The 26,469-nt window shown below is 33.3% G+C and overlaps 1 protein-coding gene across 2 annotated transcripts in view; it reads left to right on the forward strand.

Moving 5' to 3' along the window:
• Dpyd (dihydropyrimidine dehydrogenase) overlaps positions 1-26,469 on the forward strand; it is a 761,982-nt gene that overhangs the window by 338,457 nt on the left and 397,056 nt on the right. For both annotated transcript variants that reach the window (XM_048814504.1, XM_048814505.1), the window contains exon 11: positions 20-204. In XM_048814504.1, the coding sequence (XP_048670461.1) occupies positions 20-204 (185 nt within the window). The remainder of the gene's footprint in view (positions 1-19; positions 205-26,469) is intronic.

Below are 26,469 nucleotides of genomic sequence, written 5' to 3' on the forward strand. Positions count from 1 at the left end.
TATTTTTTTCTTTTCCTAGTGAAAGAAGCCTTGAGTCCTATAAAATTTAACAGATGGGATCTCCCAGAAGTAGATCCAGAAACTATGCAAACCAGTGAACCGTGGGTGTTTGCAGGTGGTGATATTGTTGGTACCGCTAACACTACAGTGGAGTCAGTGAATGATGGAAAGCAAGCTTCTTGGCACATTCACAAATATATACAGGTAGGCATTTGTCATCACTTTCAGTGGGTCTTTTTTTTCCAATGGATAGTTGCTTTTTCATTATTTTTGATATTCATCTATATGAAAATGTTTATAAGTTATACAATAAGTATATATGAAATATGTTTATACATATTTACTTGAATACAACTTTAAAAATTCAGACTAGAAAGTAGAAATGTAGTTGATTGAAAATCCATTATGCTTTTCTACTTGTGGATGCCACGAGGCCATTAGTCTTGCTGTGTTTGAAGTATTTTCAATGTCATAAACACATAGATACTATATTTATCAAATTTGATCATACACAATATGATAGGAAATAGAATCTATATTCATAATGATTTGCACAGTCCAGAAAACGTATTTGGTTGTCCATTTGGCATAGATAAGGTACTATCCATTTCCCAATTTGTGTGCACCAAAATGGAAAGAAAACAGTTTATGAATTTCAGTTGTAATTTTTTAACTATTTAGTTTTATGATAAAATGATAAATATAAGAATGATGAAACGTTAAAGTTGAGCAACTCTTGTACAGTAAGTGTGGTCTTGGGGCAAAAAGCCCAAACTGTTAGATCTTACTCTTATTTTTTGACCAAATGCTCTATTTTATTTTACTCTATAACTCAATTAAATGTTGATACTTCTCTCATTTGCATGAAATTTTTCTGGAAAGATTTGCTTCTGTTGACAAAATTCTTGGACTCTTTTTTTTTTTTTTTTTGCACTGGGTATTGAACCCACAGGTACATTACCACTGAACTACATTCCCAGTTCTTTTTATTTTTCATTTAAGTTAGAGTCTTGCTAAGTTGCTGAGACTGACCTTGAACTTGCAATCCTCCACCTCAACTTCCTAAACTGCTAAGATTGCAGGTGTGCATCACCCTCCCTAGGTCCTGCTGATAAAATTCTTAATCTTTCTTTCATATTCAGGAAAGACTACTAACAGTATGTCTTCCCACCTTCTGTCTTTTTGTTTTCCACATGTTAAAGTAAAAATGCACTTTGTCTTTCATGTTTTCTTGAACTTATTCCTCTTTGCCAAGACTATTTTGTCTATTCTGGTTTTTCTTCTACTTTTGTAATTTATGCAGGGCCACTTAGTGATGTAGGGCCAGGCATAGTAGTATTTTCACCATCCTGTTAATGTTTGATTAACCTGCCTCCTGACACCTTATTCTGTGAGAATGGGGCTTGAGATACTGAGACTGGGACATAATGTCTCAGAAATGTGGGGTTCTAAGAATGAGTATTGCATAAAGGGAGTTTTGGGGGAAAAAAGACAAAGTTATGATTTAGTAAGCAATCAAATCTTAAATTTAAAAATGGCCTAAAAATCAGTTAAAACTCAAAAGTAACTTAAATTAAAACTTAAATTAGTCCAGGCAATAGGGGTGGGGGAAAGAATGCAGTTTTAACAAATGGATAAATGGGGGCTGAAGGAAATAAGTTGGTTTGGGTTGCAGTTTTGCAATGATCAAATAGCATCGCTGTGCTTTTACAATTTCCACAGCCTTTCAGACACAAAGGAAACAACTAAAGACAGTTACTGGGAGTGGATGGTCTCCTTGTTTTGATTCCTTTTGATCTTTTTGTCTCCAGACTTATCATCTGTGTTTTTATTTTTTTAATTTTTTTGGTATCTTTATTTTTTTTAAATTTATTTTTATTTGGTTCTGAAGATTGAACCCAGTGCCTCACATGTGCGAGTCATGCACTCTGCCACTGACCCACAACCCCAGCCCATCATCTGTGTTTTTATTTTCTCATTCTATGGTTACTTTCAGAGTGCTCTCAAGGATTTCAATCTCATCTCTCCTGATTCCCTGCCTCCAGCTAACATTCTCTTGCATGATCCAGGTATCTTCACATACCTGGACATCTGGACATCTTGACATGCATATTTAACTGATATTTAAAATTCACTGGATATGTTCATGTGTGTTCATGTAGATGCTTGCGTACACTATAAATTCACTAATTTTGAACCAAATATGTATTCCCAAACCTGATTTACCTCCAGCGTGTTTGCTGATTCCCACATTCAAATCTACCTTTGTAGTCCTTAGACTTTGCATTCTTAAACTAATAAAATGTTGAAAACCAACTTGGGAATCAACATAGGGCTGATAGCTTTTTATTTTGCTAACATTAAAACAAACTTTCAAACAAATGGAACTTTAACATTTATTAATATATTAATAGGACAATTTCATGAAAGAAAGTAGGAAAAGACAGTCTCCTTAAGAGGTACTTACCAAGAAAGCACACTGAAAACATTTACACCAGTGTGTATGCACATACATTTTTCTTACTATCCACTTGTATGTAGATGCTATTTAAGTTTTGTTTTATTCTTTTCTTTCTTGTATATATCTTGCCAATTCTATCTCTGTAAAGACTTGTGTACATTTATTTTACTTTGTGTGTGTGTGTGTGTGTGTGTAGTTACCACTTTTTGTTTACCAGATATTTCAATAAGCTGCCTTTTAGCTCCTTGAAGGAATGAAAGTAGAATCAGGGGATGAGATAAAGAGTCTTATGTCAGGATGGAAGAAGCCCAGTGAGTGTGTGAATTCACTTTACAAGAGTGACAATGGTAGGAGAGGAGAAATTCTAAGGAGATTTGAAAGGATAATATTGAATAGGGGGTCAGTGGATGATGGCTTTAATTTTCTAAATATTATATATGTTTATACATTTTAAATAAAAATACATAGAGAATACTTAAATATATTTTATGATCATAGATTTGTAATGTTTCATGACTATCATTCTAATGGATTCTTTTTATCACTACACTCTATTTTTTAAAAGAAAAATTAAATTAATATTTTATTTGTACAAATTTGTACAAATAATTTGATACATGTATATAGTATATATGATCAAATCAAGATAGTTAACACATTTATCTTCTTAGGCACTTCAAAAATTTTTTATTAACATCTAATAATTATGCCTATTTATGAAGTACAGAGTTAATATTTCAACACATGTATACAATATGTACTGATGAAATTGGGATACTTAATGTTTCCATCTTATCGTTAAATGTTTGGAGCCTTCAAACTCCTGTCTTCCAGTTTCTCATAAATATATCCTTGTGAACTTTACTTCCCCCACTGTGATGTGTATAGATTAGTAGAACTTATTACTTGATCTGACAGTGTTTGGGTACCTATTATCTCACCCCCGAGTCTTCCCCCTCACCCTTACTCTTCCCAGCCTCTAGTCATCACTATTGCATATTCCAGTCAACTTTTCTTTAACATTAAAGGATTCTTAATGGAGCTTTTCTTTTGAGTTCATTGTTATGTTTTAACTTCCCTGAATCTGATAAATGTGCACTGAAAAAACAAAACAAAAAAGAACCAGCATTTTACTTAGCTTCCACTTATGAAAGAAAATAAACTCTTAGTCTGATGAAGAAAAACATGCACATGCTTTAAAAATACATGTTGCAAGAGATGCCAATGTTTGAAATATAAAATTAAAAAATAGATGGTCAATAACTGTTTGTGATTTGGCAGAAGGATTAATATTTGTAAAACTAAGCATTGGATTACATTTTAAAATCCAGTAGAGATGGAAGGTAGGTGAAAATCTCTGTTAAATAGAATCAACACTTTCACCTTCCTGCCAGGATGTTAGATTCAAAGTGCTAAGCAGCTGTAAGGCAAGAAGGGAACACAGAGACAAGGCGGGACTTTTCTCTATCTACAATGTCATTATGTAGTTCTGGTCTCCATTGTCTCTCATGAAAGTACCTCCACTTTGTCCACTGTTCAGTGCAATGTCCCCACCCTTCAGCCAGGCCATCTTTTAAGAATAAAACATGATCATAATTTCTTCATTGAAGATCCTTCAGTGGCTCCCCCTTTCCACTCAGGATGAAGCCCAAACTCCTCAGCTTGTGATGCCACTTTCAGTTTCGCCCAGCAAATCAAGATTTGCCTTGGATCTGAGCCTTTTACCTGCTCCACCCAACACCTAGCTGGACCTTACTTATCTTCTGGGTTTGCTCTGCTTCCTCTTCCAAGTAGTGTGTAACACCAACTTCCTAGTGTGACTCTTGAATGAAGCCTGCATACTGATCTGTCTCTACATAAGCCAGTGACCACACTTGTTATTGTTATGTCCTCAAAATAAGAATGTATTCAAGTATTAAATAGGAAAAATATGCAGAGCAAGAATTCACTTTAAATAAATTTAAGTAGGAGTTAAAACTAATGGGTTTGTTATATGATAGCTTAGTAACATTACAAATAGTATTTTCTTACAAATGTATTCATTAGGAAAAACTTTTATAATTTATGAAGTGCATTTGTGAATGAAGGCTTATAATACTCTTATATTTTACATCAGTATGTTTTGGGGAAAATGTAACGTTAGATAGTATATTTTTAAGAATGAATTAATGCACACATTATAACATGAATTAATGCATGCAATCACTGCAATTGGGTGCTTAGAATTTCTTTTTAATATGCTTTTTAGATAAATGTGATTATTTAAAGACATCCACGTAGGTATTTCAATAATTCCCATAGTTGTCTGAAGAGAGCTTCACTTAAATTTCATTAGTTAATTTACTCAATTACCACTTATTGAGTACCAGCTGTTGGGCCCAACACTTGACATTGTGAGGGTACCAAAATGAATTAATGAGGAGAGGTATATTATAGTGACTATAAATTAAAGACCAGATTTCAGAACCACTGCTAATATTGTCAAACTGTGTGACCTTGGGCAAGTTACTTTGTCCCTCTAGGGCATGATCTTCTCAGGAGTAAATAAGTGATATATTAATAAATAAGCAATGTTAATTAGAGTTGCTATCTTATTGGGTTATGGGGAAGATTATGTGCCTAATTTATAAATATTTGTTTGTTGGTTTTATTATTGTAGTTTATTTAAAGATAATTTCCTTTAGATTAAAATATGATCAGAAAAATTATTAAGATTATTTTTTAAATTATGAAATAGCCAGGCGTGGTGGTACATGCCTTTAATCCCAGCAGCTCTGGAGCTGTGGCAAGATTTCGAGTTCAAAGCCAGCCTCAGCTAAAGCAAGGTTCTAAGTAACTCAGTGAGACCCTGTCTTTAAATAAAATACAAAATAAGGCTGGGGATGTGGCTCAGGGACTGAGTGCCCCTGAGTTCAATCCCTAGTACTCTCCTCTACCCCCCAAAAAATAATGAAATAGAAACCCAAAGTTTAGGATCTTAACAGATGAAAACTGAAACAGGCTATTTCAGGTAATAATAAAAGCATGTTGTCTAGCCATTCAATTATTCATCCATAAATCATTCATCTATCACTCTGTCCATGATGTCATCCATACATGGATTCACTTACAACTTTAATTTAAAAAATATCTAAAGTGTTGTCTTTTATCAATAGAACAAATTACTAGGTTTGTAAATGTGAATTAAAACATGACACTTGGCATTAAAGATGTTACAGACTAGTAAAGAAATCAGTTGTGCAAATATAGGTCTAATACAATATAAACAGAATCATCAAAATGGTAAAGGTACAGAGTTAGCCTGGAAGAGCTAATTATCATTTTGGATGTGGGTCTCATGATGTGGAATCAACAAAGGCTTCACGAAAACTACAGTACAAATAAAGAACAAAATTTAGAAGTAATTAGTGATGAGAATTGCTAAAACTTAAAGAGAGCTGCTGGATGAGATTTTATAGGATGCTCACTGCCCAAGGAGGACCCAGACAAAGGTCCCAGCTGGCTGAAATCCAGACCATGCTCCACTCAACAGACAGTGGGACTTTCAGTGGTGCTGCTGCTATTCAAAGAAAGAGTACCTTCCTTAAGAATTGTCACCAAGGTGCTCTTTGCTTGCTCCATAGACCTTGCACCTGTGCACCTGCTTCTTTTGATTTCACCAAAAGACATGGTCCAGGAAGAGACCCTGAACATAGGGAATGTGTAGGAAAATCATAGTAAAGATGTATAATTATACTGAGGCTACAACAGGATGAGTATAACTAGTTCATAATTTTAATTTGAGTTATGTTATATGTTCAAATCATTTCTATGCTGAATTGATAGCGTTAGATCTGCTATTATTGTGGGAAAAATATTTTCCAATTTGTCAACTTTTCCTTCACAAATTGTTATTTTATATTACTAAAATAATAAATCAAAATAGAATAATTTTGAAAAAATACTGACATAAATATACCATATGTTAAAATCTGTCAAAGCTCATAGTGTATGAAGGCACTTACCTTCTTTTTCCTTCTTCTTCAATACATGAAACATTTTAAGATAATAAAATACATTATTAAAAACAAATTTACAGGGCTGGGATTGTAACTCAGTGGTAGAGTGCTTGCCTAGCACACATGAGGTACTGGGTTCAATCCTCTGCACCACATATAAATAAATAAAATAAAGGTATTTAAAAAAACAATTTACTTATTTTTCTTTAAATTACATGTACTATAAGTGATCCCATATGATTTTGCCTTAATAACATTTAGTTATATGATATTGGTATAGTGTACGCATATATGAGTTTTTCCTATCACTTGAATAAGTATTTCTGAATATTAAGGATAAGTTTGACAGTAGAAAAAGTATGTAACTGAAAGATGACCATAGCTAAATAAAAAAATTCCATAAATTTTAAAATTTATGTGAACATTTATCTTGTATATGTCTAATGGGTCTATTTATTTAACTACTGTGTGCGTGAGTATATGTACATGTATTGTTTAGATAGATGGATACATAGAAGCTCTGTATTAGCAAAAAAATTAGCAACATCTAACCATCAACCTTTTCTTCCTCTTAAGGAGTTTAATACTGATGTTTGAATTCAACGATTATCCTTTGGAAAATGACAGAGAAATACATGTTATGGTGTGATGAAAAATTAAATTTACCTAACCAATAAATGTTAAAGGTTGGGGCTGGGACTTTAGCTCAGTGATAGAGCACTTGCCTAGCACATAAGAGGCACTGGGTTCCAGCCTCAGCACCACATATAAATAAACAAACAAATAAATAAATATAGAGTGTGTGTGTATATATATATATAATTATATTTATATAGTTATATAGTTTATATAGTATATATATATATATATATATATATACACACACATATATATATATATACTATCTATCTATGTCTATATATACTATCCCTCCACAACTAAAAAAAATAAATTTTAAAAATGTTAAAGGTTGCCAAGGACCTGAGACCAACATTGACTAAAATTATTGGAGAAGGCTCATGAAAGAAGTGATACCTTATTTTTGTCTTCTTCAGAACATAACCTTGTATATACATAACCTTGTATATTCACTTGTCAGTTGTAATTACAGCTATGATTTGTTTAGCCTCTGTTGTACATTGTATTTTATTTTAATTGCAATGCTATGTAGAGTGGATATCCTTCTTTATATTTCACAGTTTTAAAAATAAGGCCTAAAATGGTTACACCTGTGTGAGGTCAGGGTCTTGTCAGCAAAGTCACCAGGATTTGAACCCACACATGTCTATTATTATCCTTTTTACTGAACTGTTTCCCTGGGACTATTGAGCTCTGGATTCTTAGTCTTCTTGCCAATTAGTAGCAGTCCTTGACATCTTCCCCTACATTGTGCATGTATTAAAATTTAAAAATGTAATAATGCATTAGAACTTTGAGAGTTTCTCTGGAGAAATTAGAAGATTGTGATTGGTGATGGCCTGATTCTGCATGTAACTTATTCTGGTTAAAAATATACCTTAACTAGAATGATTAAATGGACAAAGAAAATTTAAGAATATGAACATACCACATCTTCTAACTTCCAAAGGAAGCAAATAGAGGTAAAATTAGCTGTATGATTAAAGACCTAAATCAAATTGTTAATTGAGGGTAAAAATAAGGCACTTTAATTATATAGGTAAATCCAGGACATTCATTAATAATATAAATTGGACAAATCCAGAACATTCATTTAAAGACACCAAAGTACATAAAAGTTCTGTTATCCTATGAAACAAACTCAATAATTAGTTGGTTATTAAGAAAAAGTTAAGGTAGTGATTTTGTAAAGGATCTGTATATTTGTTAAGCTTAGCATTTTGATTTAAAGCATGTAGATAAATTTTCATTTTCCTTTTTATTTAAACGGAGGGCCAAGGTCTTTTGAATAAAATAGTTGGTGTTCTATTGTGTATCTTGACTATACCTATCTGTAATGTGTTGTTTGCAATTTCTATTTTTGTTTTGAAAAGTGGATCAAGACCTTCAAAGAACACACAAAGCAATTTTCTGGATTTCCAAATGGTTGTTGTGCAGTCAATTCAATTGTTTAGTGCACACTAAAATTGACAGCAATTTTTGTTGTTGTTGTTAACTTCTCTTTATCTTTTGAACATATTCAACTTAGGTTTCATAGGCTCAATCCTGTATGTTTTCACATTCACATGACTCATTAATTTATGTAATATTTATTTACGTATATATTCAACACATATAAAGTACGGAATCTACAACTAACTCATGATAAGCACACTACTCAATGGTGGGAGTAAAACGTTTGTAGTCACATGGGGCTTTTCTGATTTTAAGCATTCCACATTCATTGGCTATCCTTTGGAATTCCCAGAGGAAAAGGAGAGAAGGACTTAGTCTAGTTAGTCTTAGGTACAATCAAATTGGCTAAGGATCTGTAAAGGACCTCAGGTTCTTCTTAACAAAGGTGCCAAACTGAAGAGTTAATATCAAATGTTATTAATATACAAAAACACATCATTCAGATGTCTGGGCACTTATTTTCTCCTGGTATTAACATATAAAAAGATTTGTTTACAAAAAAAGTGTAGAAAAGAACTGTATATTTTGTCATGTGATGTCCTCCCACAGAAAACAAAAAGGAGACAGAAAACAAGCTAAATTCTTCCAAATTCTAATCCCCGACCAGGAGCTCATTTTCTCAGGAGTAGACACAGTAGTTCTGAGAAGGAGCTCTTATAAACCTGGAGCATTTTTGTCAAGTAAGTTTGATCTATATGGAAATAATAATCTCCAAACTCATTGGTTTGATTGCATCAGGAGATGATCCTTTGGTTATATCAGTATTTTATTAAGAATGCTGGTTTAAATTCCCTATCTTTTAGAAGCAATGTTATGAAACCACAATATTTATTACCAGCAGTGGAAAGGTCAACTAAATTTACATGTTGCTGCAATGAAAGCAGCTGTAGAGGTAGAAATATAAATATCAAGAGACAAAAGACAAGTCTTATTAGTGGAAGAATATACACAGAATCAATACATAGAGGAAGAAATTCAAATAAAGGAAAGAATTCATATAGAGCCTTTATAAAAAGATGGATAGGAATGGAAAAGGAAAAGAAGCCATATTTTTTTCTGGGTGAAATCCATTCCATGAAAATCAAATATTTGTAGAAAAATACAAAGTGTAAGGATGGAGGCATTGGGGCTTTAAGCATTTTTAAAAAAGTTTTAGTAAACTATGTGCACAGTGACTTTAGGAGTCATTGACTACTTACTTACAGAATAGTGAAGTTGAATGATTATAGAATTTTCTTTACTAGCAGCCAGAATTTGACATTAGCTTTCAATAACAAAATTATTAGTTTAGGTTTAATGTTTCTATTATGTACAAAAATATGCATATATGCACATTCTTAAATGATACTTTTTTTGTTCTTCTACAAATTTTATCCTTTACTCAAATATGCTATATTTCTATAGTAAGTATCCATGCTAAGGTGTCTGATACTGTTTTTATTATTTCATTTATGAATCTATATTATTCTCTCTAATTTGTTAACCCCCCAACCCCCCATGACTATTTATGACTGATTTTCATAGCATAATTATCTTAGGACACACAAGAAACATACATAAATATTCTGGCATCTTACTAGATCTGAGGAATCATTTTTAGCCCTGTCAGCTCACCAAGCACAGGTGACTTCAGTTTTAGCTTTCTACAATGTTTTTGAGCCTAACAGTGATGCTTATATGATATGCTAATGAAGGTGATAAGGAAGTTCTTTATCAGTTATCATGATTCTTCTCAGTTGTATGTAGTATATGGGCATATTTTGAAATAGGTGTTTAAAGTTCTTCAATATATCATAATTTCCATGCACCATCAACCTGCTTTTCTAGTGCTTGAGGTTTTTGTGTATTTTCTTCTTGTTTGATTCAGACATAAAAGAATCACTAGTTGTTGAGGAAACTAGGTATCTCAGGGGATTGGTAATGAGATACAGAGCCTTTAACCTCTTGGTCACTGGTTCAAATCTGCCCCAGGTCAAAAGTGACAGAAAGTCATTACCCTCTGATGGCAGTTCAATAGGCTATGTGAAAAGAATTTGTGATTTCAGTACCACACAGAGACAAATTTATGCCATAGACCTACAGTAGAGTGGGTACAAAATGGTAGTTGTGATTTTATTTTGAAGAGAAAGATTCCAGTCATTTCTAAGTATTCCACCTTCTTCCTGTGAGCTAATCCTTTTCATGGATTTGTTGATGGAATGGTAAGGGAAAACTAGGTCTATGCTGGTGTTGGTTTGTGATTTGGGGCCATGACAAGCGTATCCATAATAATCTTTACCTGTCATTTTTGCTAATGAGGTACAATTCAGCCCTCGTAAATTGACTTTTAAAAAGTGATTACATACTCAGATGATGACTAATTCAAAATTGAGTTATATCATTCATGTCTTCTGTTTCTTCAGTGATCTTCTGCAAATATCTTTTAATGTTTCATTTTCCTTTTTAATTATAATATTATTTTCCTGTGTGTTTGGACATATGTGAATATTTAGGGAGGCCTGTTCTTTCTTGTCATTCTTTCACTTAAGAAATTCTTAGTTAACAGATAAGAACAATTATAAAGACACTATGAAGGTAGAGAATGAAAAATTGAGTACAGTGCAAAAAGTTTAGTGCTATGAAAGGTAATTGAATTATGTGTATTTATATAAAAAACTCAACCTTTACTTTTTTCCCATTTTTAGGGTTTGAGATTCTATAAGGACTCTTATCGCTCGAAAATCTTTAATGAATACTCGAGTTATTAAAACTTCCTCATTTGGGCTCTTTAAAAGGCAGAAAGATTTATATGATCACAATATTTCCTTCATAATATCATACTTACTAATTTAGCTTTATATTAGGCTCATTGATTCTCAAAATGGACCTACAGTGCTGGATTGGAAGAATTTTAAAGCTAACTTACTAGTTTTGTGAGAGGATAATAAAAACTAAAGAATATTAAGAATTGTGCATCATATTAAAGATTTCTGTTCTGGACCAAAATGAGAAGTTGCTAAAAACATGGTAGGGATTCAGAAGATGAAATTGAAAGAACTTATCTATGTCCAAGTGTCTGTTACTTGGAAGATCTTCTGTCCCAACTTGAATAAAAGACACTTGTTATCATTTTCATTGCCTAAAATATCACTTTAATTCCACATCTTCAAAGGCATTATTTTGCCCTGACATATACCAGTGATTTCTACAATATCTGAAGAACTATGATTTGAGAATTAGAAATTTAAATTGCACAGGCTTAATATTAGAGTATTTCCGTTACCCTTTGCAGGTTTTGAGGCAGCTTATTCGACCTTACAGTCTCACCAGGAAGCTAATGGGAAAGCCTTGCAGCAATCTTCACAGGAAAGTTTCCAAATGTCAAGTGTCATCTTTCCAGCTGTTAGATGAATGGGTAGCCAAGAGGCATTTATTTGGGTGTGCAGCCCCTGTGAAATCTGGGTGAGGCAGGAGAAAAGGCTATAATTTGGTGGTTAGTTTACCAGCATTGGTATAGTTGCAAATATCCTGGCCAGGCAAAGGACTTCATTTTGTGGTTAATGATTGACAGCTGACTGCAGTGTTTTTGCACTTAAAGAATAAAAATGTCTTTTAAAAAAAGGCATCATCGATATGTCATACTAATTTTTGAATCCTCCACTGCTTCAGATAAAAACAATCTTATCAACTGAGCTGACTTCTTCTCTAAACCCTTTCCAACTGAGAAGAGGTAAGGCTTTTGAAATGACAGCTGTATTAAAATCTTGAGACTTATTGAAAAAGTGTCCTTCAATTTAAGATATATTGCAAACTCTTTAATTCTTATGTTAAGAGAAGATTGATATAAATCATTGGCCACTGTCAGGTTGAAAAACAAAGAATATCAATAAAAAGACAGTTTTAAATCATAATGGATTCTGTTTGAGACAGTAATAGCCTCCAAAAAATAATATTGAAGTATGTCATGGCTAAATGCTGTTTCCATACCAAGTTTTCCACTTCGTCAAGATCACAGTGTCAAGATGACTTTAGTCCAGTCTCATTGGAAACTGAGACTTTAGACTTAACTAGTATTGGAAATGCATGTCATCTCATTTTTATCCCTTGCAATGGCAAGTAGTAAAGTTGGATTTGCTTACAGTCATTGAAAAATGAATTCCATTTCAGCTGCTTATAAATAAACATATAATAAATTCTACAGCAATGGCTATAGAATTTACCTCTGTGATAATATATTCAGGTTAATTTGTGGTGTGTTCCCTAGCTAATGTTTTAAAATAATTATGATGCATCAGCAACTTGACACTTTTCTATTAAAAATTCTATTTGTAATAATGTGCAGCTTTTTGAGTATGAAGGGATTTGCTTTTTAATACATCTATATTGTTATAAAAGGAAATCAAGGAAAAAATGAGGAATGAGCCTGTACCTAATAGAGCTATCAAACAAAACTATCTGGTTGGTGATAGGGAAAGAAAGTACCATGACTAATAAGTAATTTTAATGCCTTTTATTGACTTTGTATAGGGTCCCAAACTTTTATTAAATGGCAGTATTTGACCTGAAAAGTAATTTAAAATAAAATTGTCTCTATAAAAGCAGAATATTTCCTTACCAATACAGCAGTAGATTGCTACTTCAGGCAGAGATAACTCAAGATTAGAATGGGCAGAAATAATAATCAGATCTGAAAAATCTGATCCATGCCACAGGGGACTTCAGTGTATCTTGATGGTGTATGGAAGAAGTAGCCATCGCAATGTCACTAGGTCCAAATGGACTATAAATGCTGTGCATCCCATGCTCTGATGCCTAGGGCTTGGAGTTAATGACAAATCACAGTGAAACAAAGCACAGAGAACCATTAGCTTGCTGAGAAAAATCCAGATGCAAAGTATCCTAATTCATAATTTTGACCAGAGCTTTGTTCCTCTGCATTTAGTGATTTAGTAAATTAAATTATAGTCTTAAGTTGTAAAGGACCAGATTTAAGAAAAAAAAAATCCAGTATTGTGTAGTGTAATGGAAGCCTGAAAGTCGAGAGTCTGACTCTGGGTCCTGACTTTGTGTTGCCTTTCTGGGTTTCTCACTATGGCTCTGAGACAGAACAATGTAATCACAGTAGAATTTCCAGCTCAATGACTTATAGCTTTTAAAGTAACCAATACATTACCTTGAGTATCATTATTTTCATCTAAGGAAATATTAGACATTACAATTTTGTATGGTTCTAAAACCCAAATAATCTAAGTTAAAAATAAAGAACTTAATTTATTCAATAACCATTATGTACTGATTAATTTTAGGTGTTTAGCACTCGAATTAAATTTTGCCTTTGGATTATCATTTTTCCTATCTTACAAATTGGAAACACTGTACTTAATTTAGTTGAGATGGATATGACCATGGAGATTATTTAATTCAACCACTGAATAAATGAGTTAAGATGAGATGCAGATGTTAAAAGAATAAGCAATAAGTAGTATAAGAATTAACTCAGGAGAATAGAACAATAATATAATTATCTGAAAGGGTTTTAGGAAGGATGTCAAAGGTACTCAAAGAGATAAAGTCAGGAATAACTTCCAAAGCAGGAGTGGTGGGGGAAGAGTAATTGCATTTCCTTATGTTCAAAGCAAGAGTGATAAAGGTCAATAAAAGATGAAGATGTATTGCCTTTTATAAGGTATTGGAACTAGGTAATAGTAATGTCAGAGCTAAAACCTAAGGTTTTCAATTCTCAGCCCTACTTTTCTTTACTCTTCTTTATTATACCATACTAATTCATCTTTGTTTGAGTTCTAACTGAGCAAGTGGAAAATACAATACTTAGATAAATCTGCCAGTAAACAAAATTCTACTTCTGAATGGAGATAGTATTAGACGTTTTGTAATACATGCACACAGTTCTCAAAATTTACCTTGTTTCCTTGTTTCATTTGAAATCATTTCCCACAGACCAGTTATTCTGTGCCAGATAATATGCCCAGGGTCTGTAGTACAAGTCTTATTTGTCATTGTTGTTCTCTCTGCTATCCCCAGTGCCTAGAATAGTGCTTACTGCATGGTTGAAGTTTAACCATTAAAACACCTGAAATAACTAAACACTTGATAGATGCAGTTGAAGAAATAGATATGTTTTGAAATATTTTAGGTTATGGGGACACAGGGTTAAGGAAACCAACTGAATAGAATCACTTGTCCCATTGGTGATAGATTACTTGGACTGCCAAAAGATCTGGTGCTTAATGGTGGGGTAGAGTTAACATAAAAATGGAAGGATGGACATAAGCACTTTAGTACTTTGTTATCTTGCTCATTTGATTTTCACAACCCTCCTTTACAATAGGGATTTTTTAAACCTGTTTTAATGTACACAGGTCTTTCCCCTGAGTCCTGTCCTCACCTTAGCCTATTTCAGAGACTTCTTCCAGAAATACAAGAGTTAATCATTTAACACAAAGGCAGGTGTTGGCTAGTATGTTGTTGACTTACAATTTTGAGCTTTTTATTTCAAGTCTTAATATTTAACATCACTGCTGTCACCTTTCTTAAATGTCAGCTTCTTTTATTTACCTTCATCATTCTTTCTTTGATCATATAGACTCCTTTGTGTTACATGGATTTGCTGTCAGGCACCACCCTGTGCTGGTCACCAGGCTTTTCTGACTCTGGTCATTGACATCTTGTCAGCAGTGTCACCACCTTTGCCCCAAGTCCTCTGAATATGGCAATCATTACCTTCTTGATTGACACTTTAAAAAATTTGTCAACATGCTATTTTTTATTTTGGGAGGAAGTCTTAAGTTAAAGCAATTTCATAAAATTCTCTATTTTATCCTTTGAACAGACCCTTTGAATTGTATGAAATAGAGGTTGGGAGTAGTAGTCGACATGCCATTATCTTAACAATTAAAATACAACAACTGGAATGTAATACAAAACAATGTTGTTACTATAGTTCAGTTGGTAAACAAATTGACCCCTTTATTTATTAATCTGTTAATATATGTATTACTCCTCCACTTACTCAGATGTTTCTTGAAGAAGCCACCAAAAATAGACTCCCCCTGTTCCCAGCCATACTTCATCCTAACCCACATACTCTGTATTCTACTTCTGAGAAGCCACTCAAGCACATACATAATCGCATGAAAATATGCACACGTAGACCCTCCTCTACTTCTTTGTTATTCTCCCTCATTTTCTTATCTTCACACTGTAGTATATAATTCAAGAGATTAAAATTTACTAGTGAGAGATATCAACAAATGATGTCAGCAAGCTGTGAGGAAGAAGACTCTGTGAGTGACTTCAGAAAGATAGAATAGTAGAACAGGGAAAATCCTACTACTAGCCCACTCACAGAAATACTGATTTAACATGATCAACATGAAAGAATGTCTTTGTGAAAATATTAGAACACAGAGGTTATAGACCTCCAGTGGAGTACAAAAACTGAGAAAACACATTAAAAGGGGTAAGAGAACAGCTTTTCCACATCATTGATTCTCCAAGGAGGTACAGCACCATGCCAAAATAGGATCATGTCAGACACAGTTTTTTCAATGTGAGGGTGGGCAAGGCACATATTCAACTGTCCACATTTTGAGGCACTGCTTAAGGAGCCCACTTCTGCTTTCTCTCGCAAATTGCCAAGGATAAACCCCTGTTAACAGCAAAGAACAGGGAAATAAGATGGAGCTCACAGTGAGTAGAATACAGATCTTGTGGTGCATGTAAACTCACACCAATGATCTCACTGAACCAAGGCAATCATGATAGGCTTCCTCAGACAGAAGAATCCCTCCTGACAGCCACGCATGAAGGTGGAACCCAGGCAGGGAATTCATTCACCCAGGGAGTCCTGCTTGCAGCCCCACCCAACCACAGAGTCCAGCTAGCAGCCCTGCCTTAACACAAAGCAGCTTCTGCCAATTGTATCTTAATGGGAAGCCCTTCCTGATGGCCTTGCCAAACCATACCGAATGTCTTTGAGATTTGCCTAAAATCAAACCCTGGACACTGGCCCCACCTGTAGATGTTACAAGTTGACCTGACTAGAATTCCATGACAGCTGACTCATGAAGACTTTCCCTTGGAAGCCAACTTGTAAAGACTAAAAGTAGATGATCACTTTCTCAAATGTGCAGCTATGAAAGCAAGAAGGATGAAAAATCAGGGAAATATGATATCACCAAAGGAAACTAATAAATCTCTAGTAACTCACTCTAAAGAAATGGACATCTACAAACTACCTGACAAATAATTCAGAATAATAGTCTAAATAAAGCTCATTGAACATCAAGAGGACAGACAACTAGATATCAAGAAAAACAATATGTATAAAATAAAAACAAAGGCAAGGAAAAAAAAACCCTCCAGAAATCTTAGAACTAAATAATAATGACTGAATGGAAAAATGTAATAGCTTCAAGAGTAGGCTTAATCAAGTAAGAGAAATAATTATTAAAATCCAAGACAGGGCATTTGAAATTATCTATTCACAGTAGCCAAAAAAAAAAAAAAGCGTAAAGAAAGGCTTCTTGAACAAGAGAGAGGAAGGAATGGGAAGAACATGGATTTCCAGAATATTAATGGCTGAAAACTTCCCAAATTTGAGGAAGAAAATAGACATTTAAGTTAATTAAGATCAGTAGTCACAAAATAGGATTAAATACAAAGAAGTTTATACTGACATAACTAAATTGTTCAAAGTCAAAGACAACAGTTTTGAAAACATCAAGAGAATATTATTTTATATAGATACTTCTCCAGATAAACAATACTGAAGGAGTTTGTTACCATTAATTCTGCTTTACAAGAAACATAAAAGAAAATTCTTCAAATTAAAACAAATAATCACAAATAGCAATGCAAAACTATAAGAACGTATACATATCAGTGGGAAAAGTAAAAATATAGACAAACACAGAATATTATAATGCTACATTGGTGGTCCAAAAATCATTTTTAATACTAGTCCAAAAATTAAAACACAAAATATTGAGAATAATTATAAACAAAAACATGTTAATGAATACATAAAATTCAAAGAAATAAACTTTGTGTGTATACATTTTTGTGTGTGTGACTGAAACCTTAACATGAGTTTTGGTATGGACAAACCATATTCAAATCGTAGTGCTCACCAAATTATATGCATTAATTATGTTTTCATATACCAATTATACCTCAATACAGTTATGAGGAAAAGGCATGTGCAATAATTATAATTTTCAATATATTAATATGTAATTAATAAAAAATAATGTTATAATGAAGCAATTTTTGAATGATTAATAAATTAAAAAAATAAACAAAATATATTTTGCTTATTACTGAGTTCCTAACATCTGGACACACTGCCTGCCATAGAGTAAGCCTTTGATAAATATTGTAGAAAAGTTGATTAAACCAAAAAGACATTCTAGATCAAGGGACACATAAGGTTTAGAAAGCATATTTCACCAACTCATTGGTTTCATTGGTGGTAGTACTTTAGTTTACTAAAAAATCTAGTGCATGGCAGTAGGAGAAGAGTTGACATGGAAATAAAAAGATAAGAAAGAGTATAATAGGAAGATAAATATCCAGTGAAATACAGAGTGTGGTGGAAACCACATGCTATGTGATCTGTGTATTTGATGTATATGTTTACTTGATATGTAAGTTTACACAAAGTGGCGTAAGATAAGTTTAGATAGACAGGATTACTTCACGTAGGCTAAAATAAAACATTTGAATATTAATAACTTCCATTAAAAAACTAATGCAGTTTTGAGCATGTCAAATTTGTTTTTAAAGGGCTGCTCTGGTACAAAGTAAAGAGTGGATTTAAGTATGAGACAAGGAAAATGGGGGAACCAATAAGAAATAGTCCCTAGAGGTAATGACAGAAATCTAACGATTTCTGGAAGAAAATAAATGGGAAATGAGAGAGAAGAGACACCAAAAATAAAATGTAGACTTTTGGTTTTTGATAAACAGGAAGAACTAAGGAGGTAATCATATTTTGTTGTTGAAGAGGAAGAAACTTGCATGATACTACCTTCAGTTGCTAAATAGGTGGTTGGTTGGGGTGGTGATAGATTTATTTAGATGGAAAAAGACAACCTGTATTTAAATTAATGTAATTTAATTTTCTAGCCTTATTCTATGCCCAAGTTATAAGCATTCAGTTAAAAGGTAATGTGAATAGAATTCTTTAAAGAATTTAATAAAATGGGATCAATATTCTGAAGAAAATTTTCTGTAGTCTCATATCTTTTCTAAAGTTTTCATTATAAGTAGTAATTTCTCAAAATGGAGAAATAAAATCTGATTGTATATTATAATTATAGTCATTGGACCTAGCCTTTCCATCATGGAAGTAGCTAATCCAAATTAATTTCTTTCTTTAAGGTTTCTCTCCTCAGTAGTTGTTTTCTATGAGGGTAAAGTAAGTGATCTTCAGTTAATTGATGCATTAATCCACCAATGAATTAATCTAAGTAGCTACATGTGTTATTTATTCTGTGCCTTAAAGTAATCTCAGATGTGTGCTTCTAGAGCATCTGTATCCCAAGAGAGAGTCCATTGTAGTTATACCACAATGGTATATAAATAAATGAGTAAGCAAAAGCTGTTTGATGATGTTAAATCTTAGGGAACATAGTAGTGATGATTTCTTCACCTTCAATCAAATATAGTACTACCAATAGTCTTCATTTCAGTAGTTCTTTTCTCATTTTTAAGAAAAGAAACATTCTTTTAAATCAAATTAGGGGAAAATGCAATTGATAGACAACATTGCAATGTGAGTTGCATTTCCCCAACAGCATAACCATTTTATATGCAAATGTCTCTGCTAAAATTCCATGACCCAACCAGGTAAAATAAAAGTTTCCCAAGGTGAAGGATGATAATAAAGTGGTCAAATGTGAGGTATTTATAGTGTAAGACTCTACTTATTTTTACTTGTATTCTCAAATTAAAGGCACTATGATTAATTATAGTAATATTTGAATAGTATATACCTTCTATTTCTAATAAGATTTATTCAGTGTGTTTGTATATGTGCTCTGTGTGTGTGTGCAATCAAATCTCGGAAAACTTTCAGGTTAGTTTCTAGTTTTGAGGATATTAATATTTCAGAAAAACAATGTTTATATAAGATGGAGATAGCTTGATATATTGTAGTAGGTCTAAGATCTGAGTCAGGTCTTCATGTACCACTTATTAATTGCTTACTTTAGAAAGAGCAAAAAGTTATTTACTTTCCTTGAATCTCACTTTCTTCATCTTTCATAAGAGAATAAGGCCTTCTTGCAAGAGTCACAATTTTCACAAAGGGAATAAATAGAAAATACCAATCACTGGTTCTGGCACAAAGTCTTACTTGGACAAGTGTCTCATTGATTTGCAGGATATACTTAGTGTCCTATTTTTACAGTAGGCCTTGGCTTTTACACACTGTGTTTGTGCTTACTGGCTATGATTCTTGATAAGCAGATGGGGGCTCCACGAGAGCACCTTTTAGAGTATCTGCCCAGCTTCCACGATATTTTGTGCCCTTGCACAGACCCTTAGTAGCCACTTAGCTGAATAAGGTAGACATCTAACACAGTCATGGCCAAGACTGTGTCCCTCCCTTGAGAATTAGGAATTGGAAAGAGAATTCATATGACCAGAGAAGTGGTTCTCAGCCTTCTGTGTACAATGTGATTCTTTGAAGAGATTGTTAAGAATGTCTGGGTCCCACTCAATAAATTATAATGTAATCATTGTTTGAAGGGTACTTGGTGTTCACATCAGAATTTTTAAAACTCTCCTGATGTTTCTTACGTTTAAAGTAGAAAACGAATGGGCTGGACCAATGTAATATCAATCAATATGGATAAAGAAGTAGGGGAAGCCAATTGGAGAGAGAAAGGAATGGATTTATATTTTTGATAAGTTCTTTTTTTCAATATGTGGGTATATGTGCTGTATGTGTGTCCTCAAATCAAACCATCATGAAAAACATTCATTATTTTCTAACATTGAGGATATTTCTGTTTTGGAGAAATAATGCTTATGTAAGATGGGAGAGGCATGAAGAAAAGAAAAGAAAGAGCTGGATCTTATGGCTTTCCTTGAGAATTTTAGCCTTTTCTGGAGGTCCCGCCACATTCCTGCTTGAATTTCATGAGATTGTTCTGTATCCTCATAATAACCATCTGAGGCTAGTTTCTGTTGCTTATGACCAATTGGTTGTCCATTATAAACTAGAAGTAAAAAGTCAAGGAATGTATAAAAATGTTATACTTTAGGTAGGATCCTAGCAAAATTGTGAGGTTGGTGAATCTTTATCTCACTTTATGTTATTGAATTATAGAATGTATATATTTGTATAGCACCGTGACTTACAAACCCAGAGCAGTTACTGAGTATTCCCACTAGATGGCTCTTTGGAGAATCTTTACATTAGAATCATGGAATAATGGACTTTTGCATATTTGGAATAAAGTTAATGATTATTTCATCTACATTCATTATCACCTTACTGGAAACTGATGTGAAAAAGAGGCTAAGTTTCCAAGGTTTCTAGTCTAATACATTTAACAAATATTGTGAGTATCTTTCTGCCAAGTCTTATGCTAGGTACTGAAATTAAATTAAGCAGGATATATATATATCACAAGTACAGAATATTAAACAGAAATAATTTTACTTGTGCAGAGCTATATAAGTTTCCCAGTAGAAATCACAGCTGGACTGAATCTGGAAGGCTTAACTGAAAATTTCAAAGCATTTAAACCAAGTACTTCATGAAAAAAGTCCAGATACATAGATGCATTAGTGATATTTTTAAATATTGAAAATATTTTAATAAACTGAAGCATAAGAATATATGCTTTATAAAAAATGGTAGAAAGTGAGATTAGTAAGAGTAGAGGGTGAAGAACCAATGTCAAAATTGGGATTATATAATATAAGCAGTTTATTGTTTATTCTGTAGTGAAGGACCTCAAAGAAATTTGCAGATGGGAATGAAATGAGAACATTTAAGTGTAGCCTCTATAAATTTGGGACTTCTCAAAATCTATACCATCAAGTTATTTTTAGAATTGTATTTTAAGTGACCAAAATCTTTACTCAGTCTCTCCAGAAAAAAAAAAAATCCTGAGGGGGAAAAAAGCAAACTATAAAAGAAAATGATCTTTAGACATCTCTCTCATTTTCAAAGTGTCACATGTCTGGCAAAAGCTTCTAAAATAGCAATGTTACTCCTTATTTTTATGCTCTAAGAGCTGGACATCTAGATTTTCCTTAAATGCCATTTTTACCATCCTCACTTCAGTTCTTTATGACTTTACATTCTTTTCTTTTCAGTTTTCTTTTGTTTTTTGTTGTTTTTTTCCCATTAAGTATATGTTGAGCAACCAAAGAGGCTGAGAAAGAATGATTGAAAGATTTTGTTTCTAAAGGGTGACTTACAATCATCAGCAACAATAGAGAAAACATATATAAGTTGTGGTGGTTTTGCCACTGAGTAACTTACTGTTATCCACTTACCTTCCTTTGGTTTTCTCTTGGTAAGATAAAGCTTTTAAAGTAGATCATTTCTTTAGCTGCTCGAGTTCTGTATTTTTTTTTAACTTTTAGAAATAATAATGTCACTGAAATGTCAATTCAGAGCCATCTTGGAGGACACTAATGAGCAGGCTCTTTACCTGGATCTTTGCTTAATGGGTTTTAGAGTATTATTGCTTCTTTTCAAAAATTACTTTAGGCAAGCTATGAATAGAAAGAAAGAAAGAAAGAAAGAAAGAAAGAAAGAAAGAAAGAAAGAAAGAAAGAAAGAAAGAAAAGGAACACCTACCAATGTAACAGAATAGGGAGTCCAGAAATGAGCCCACATGTGTATGGTCAAATGATTTTCAAGAAATATGCATTTGGGAAAGGAGAGTCACTTCAATACATGATTTTAGAGAAACTGTATATCCACATACAGAAGAATAGAAAGGGATACTACCTCACACCGTACACAAAAATCCATTCAAAATGGACTGAAGACTTAAATGTGGGACTAAAAACCTTAAAAAAGTACTGGAAGAAAACAGGGGGAAACCACATGCCATTCATCTGGGCAAAGATATTCTGAATTTGACCTGAAAAGCACATTTGAGAAAAACAAAAATAGACAAATGAGATTATGCCAAAATAAAAAGTGCAAGAAGTGCTGCAAAGAAAACAGTGGTTTTCAAAGTTTATCTATGTATTGAGAGAAAATATATTCAACTTATATATCCAGTAAGGGGTTAATATTCAAAATATATAGGAGCAAGAAAAAAATAATTTAAAAACACACAAAGGAACTAAGTAGACATTTCTCAAAGGAGACATACAAATGGCCAATGTGTGCGTGCGTGTGTGTGTGTGTGTGTGTGTGTGTATATATATATATATAAAAGGATTACTATTCCTAATCACTAGAGAAATGCAATTAGAACTACAGTGAGAGGGGGGATAGTAGAGGATAGGAAAGGCAGCAGAATACAACAGACACTAGTATGGCAATATGTAAATCAATGGATGTGTAACTGATGTGATTCTGCAATTTGTATACGGGGTAAAAATGGGAGTTCATAACCCACTTGAATCAAAGTGTGAAATATGATATATCAAGAACTATGTAATGTTTTGAACAACCAACAATAAAAAATTAAAAAAAAAATAAAATATTAAATGAGAAAAAGAAAGAACTACAGTGAGATGCCATCTCATTCCTGTAAACTGGCTATTATCAAAAACATGAAAGATAAGAAGTATTGCTGAGGCTATGGAGAAAAGGGGATCATTGCACATTGTTGGTGGAAATGTAAATTAGCCCATCTTGTGGAAAATTGTATGGAGGGAGGTTCCTTTAAAAAAATAGAATTTCTATTGATCTAGCCATTCTACTCCTAAGTATTTACTCCCAATAATTGAAATCAGTATGTCAAAGAGATGCCTGTACTCTCATGTGCATAGAAGTTCCGTTCACTATAGGCAAGTTATATAATCAACCTAACTGTCCCTCAACTGATTAATGAATAAATGTGTGCACACATATTGGAATCTTTTTTTAAAAAAGCAAAATAAGAAATTATGTCATTTGTGAAAACTTAGGTTAAACTGGACAGCATTGTGTGGAGTGAAGTAAGCCAGGCACAGAGAAAAAGATACTACATGTTCTCATGTGTGGAACCAAGAACAACTGAACTCAGAAAAGAGAGTAGAATGGTAGTTAACAGAAGTTAGGGGATGGAAAAAGGGGCAAGTGGTGGTCAATGGGTGCCAGATCTCAAACAGGAGAAGTATTTTTGAAATATATTGTACTAGCATGTTGAAGATAATTAAGAGTATTTTGCATTTGAGAATTGCTAATAATAAATTTCAAATTCTCTTATCACAAAAAAGTTAAGTATTTGAGGTGATGAGCATGTCCCTAACTTGATTTAATTATCCCATATCATATTCATAGACTATAACATTATTTTGTACCCCATAAATGTATGTGATTATAAATTGTCAATTAATAATGCAAAAGTTTAAAAAATTATTTTAATCTACTTTTTAATATCTCATGTAAATTGTTATGGTTTGGATGTGAGGTGTACCCTCCAAAGCTCACATGTGAGACAATGCAAGAAGGTTCAGAGGAAAAATATTAGGATTGTGAGAATCTTAATTAATGTGAATAAAAGTGTTCACACATATTGGAATTAATCCCCTGATAGGGATTAACTGTGTTAATTGAAGTGGTAGGTTGTAGCTGGAGGAGGTAGGAATTGGGGGCATAGCTATGGGGTATATATTTTGTATCTGGAGAGAGGAGTCTCTTTCTCTGCTTCCTGACCACCATATGAGCTGCTTGCCTCTGCTACACTCTTCCACCATGATGTTTAGCCTCACCTCGAGCTCTGTAGAATGGAGCGACCTGCTCTGGACTAACACCTCTGAATCTCACAAATAAACTTTTCCTCCTTAAAATTGTTCTGGTTAGATCCTTTAGTCACAGCTATGAAAAAGCTGACTAAAACAATTGGGTCTATTACTGAAAACATGAAAAATACATTAAGCAAAATTCTAAAATCATAAGTCATCTAAACTTTTATTCTGAGAAATAATTTTGCTCATTATATTGATGTGTATACTTGGTGATAGATGGATAAAGAGAGATGTTTACATGTATATATTTACTGAAACCTGTACATTTATATATAGTGTCACCTCATACTTGTCTGAGTATATAACAAAACTCTCATGGCAATACATTAATTTCCTCTTGTTGTTTTTGATGCTAGCAAGCATTCCCTTGTAGGGTAAACTGTCATGGAACTAGTCTCTATTGGTTGATATCTGGTTTGTTTTTTAAGATATATGTGATTTATTAACACTATTGGATGACTAGAAAGATGGTATTGTCTGAAAATATTGAAAATCTGTATGCACATTTTTTAGGAAGGAATACACAGATACATTTTAAAGTTGAATTGGAAGTAGGGCCAAATGTCCACCTTTGAATGTTTGAAGTTTCTAAGAAATCCCAAATTGGAGTTTTCATTTGAGATTTGGGAAAAATTAGCCTGTGGTGAGATCGGAAATTGAGACTCTGAGTTCCCTAAGCCAGAGGACAAAGGGGAGCAGCATTTCTTTGCAACAAAGAACCAAGAAGCCAAAATTACATGCAGACCTGTTACATCAGAGTTTTAAGTTATATCATGCACAAATGCACAGCAGTAACAATTTTATAAATAAAATGTGTATTTTATGAGAAATGTACTTCTCATGTGAAAGACTTTGTATGTATGTGTATGTTTACATTTTGTTACTTGTGTGATTTGGTATATTGCATTTTGTTTTGTTTTGTTTCAAACCTAAGGTAAATCTTGCAAAATCTTGTCCAAATCATTTTTTTCTAATTATTAAGTTTATAATCTTAAGGATTTTTTGACAATGATCTATTTTTTTAAAACTACACAAATTAGCCAATGCAAGTTGAGCCAGACATATACCTACCTATTTGCTGTTGCCTAATGCCATATATAGCTACCACTTTAAACAAACTAAATTCATCTGTAAGATTAAAGAGGTTACCTATTTCAGTAAATAGCCATAAAAAAAGAGAGGAAAACTTGTAGTGTCATTCATTTTATCTAATAAAGTATGTAGGACCACATGTATCTCTGCTATGGATATTAGACACAGGGGTGCCCAGGGTTGTTTCTGTTTCTGAGATTCTGAACATAAGGAAGTTATTTCTAAAATTTTCCCAGTGTTTTCTAATCTCTTCCTCTCATATCAGGGAATTACTCATTAGTGTAACCTAAAACTTGCTTGATTCAATTTAAATAATGGTAACACAGAGCTAAGAAAATACTATCAAGAGTGATTTTCTAGCTAGATGTGGTGGTACGTGCCTGTAATCCCAGTGAAGGGAGCCTGAGGCAGGAGGATTATAAGTTTGATGCCAGCCTCAGCAACTTAGGCCCTTAGCAACTTAGACTTTGTCCGGAACTCAAAAAGTAAAAAGGACTGGGCATATAGCTCAGTGTTAGCGTACCCTGGGTTCAATCCCCAGTACCCAAAACAAGCAAATATCAACCAAAAGTGGTTGTCTCCCATGTCCATCTTGTACATACCTACATGGACACAAACATGCACATATACACACCCCATAAATTTCCAATTTCCAATTCCCTATATTATACATTGTAGCTATTTTCTTTTTCGTAATCTTTTTAATGGTACTGCAGTTCTTTGTGAGGGCAGGAGAAATTATGTTCACATATTGACTATCAAATACTCAGAAATTTGCCTTGTAGGTCTGGGGATGTACCTCAGTGATAGAGTGCTTTTGCATGTGGGATGTCCTGGGTTCCATCCCTAGAGACACACGCGTACACACACACACACACACACACACAC

The sequence above is a fragment of the Marmota marmota genome, unplaced genomic scaffold (assembly GCF_001458135.2).
Source record: "Marmota marmota marmota unplaced genomic scaffold, marMar, whole genome shotgun sequence".
Taxonomy (NCBI): Eukaryota; Metazoa; Chordata; class Mammalia; order Rodentia; family Sciuridae; genus Marmota; species Marmota marmota.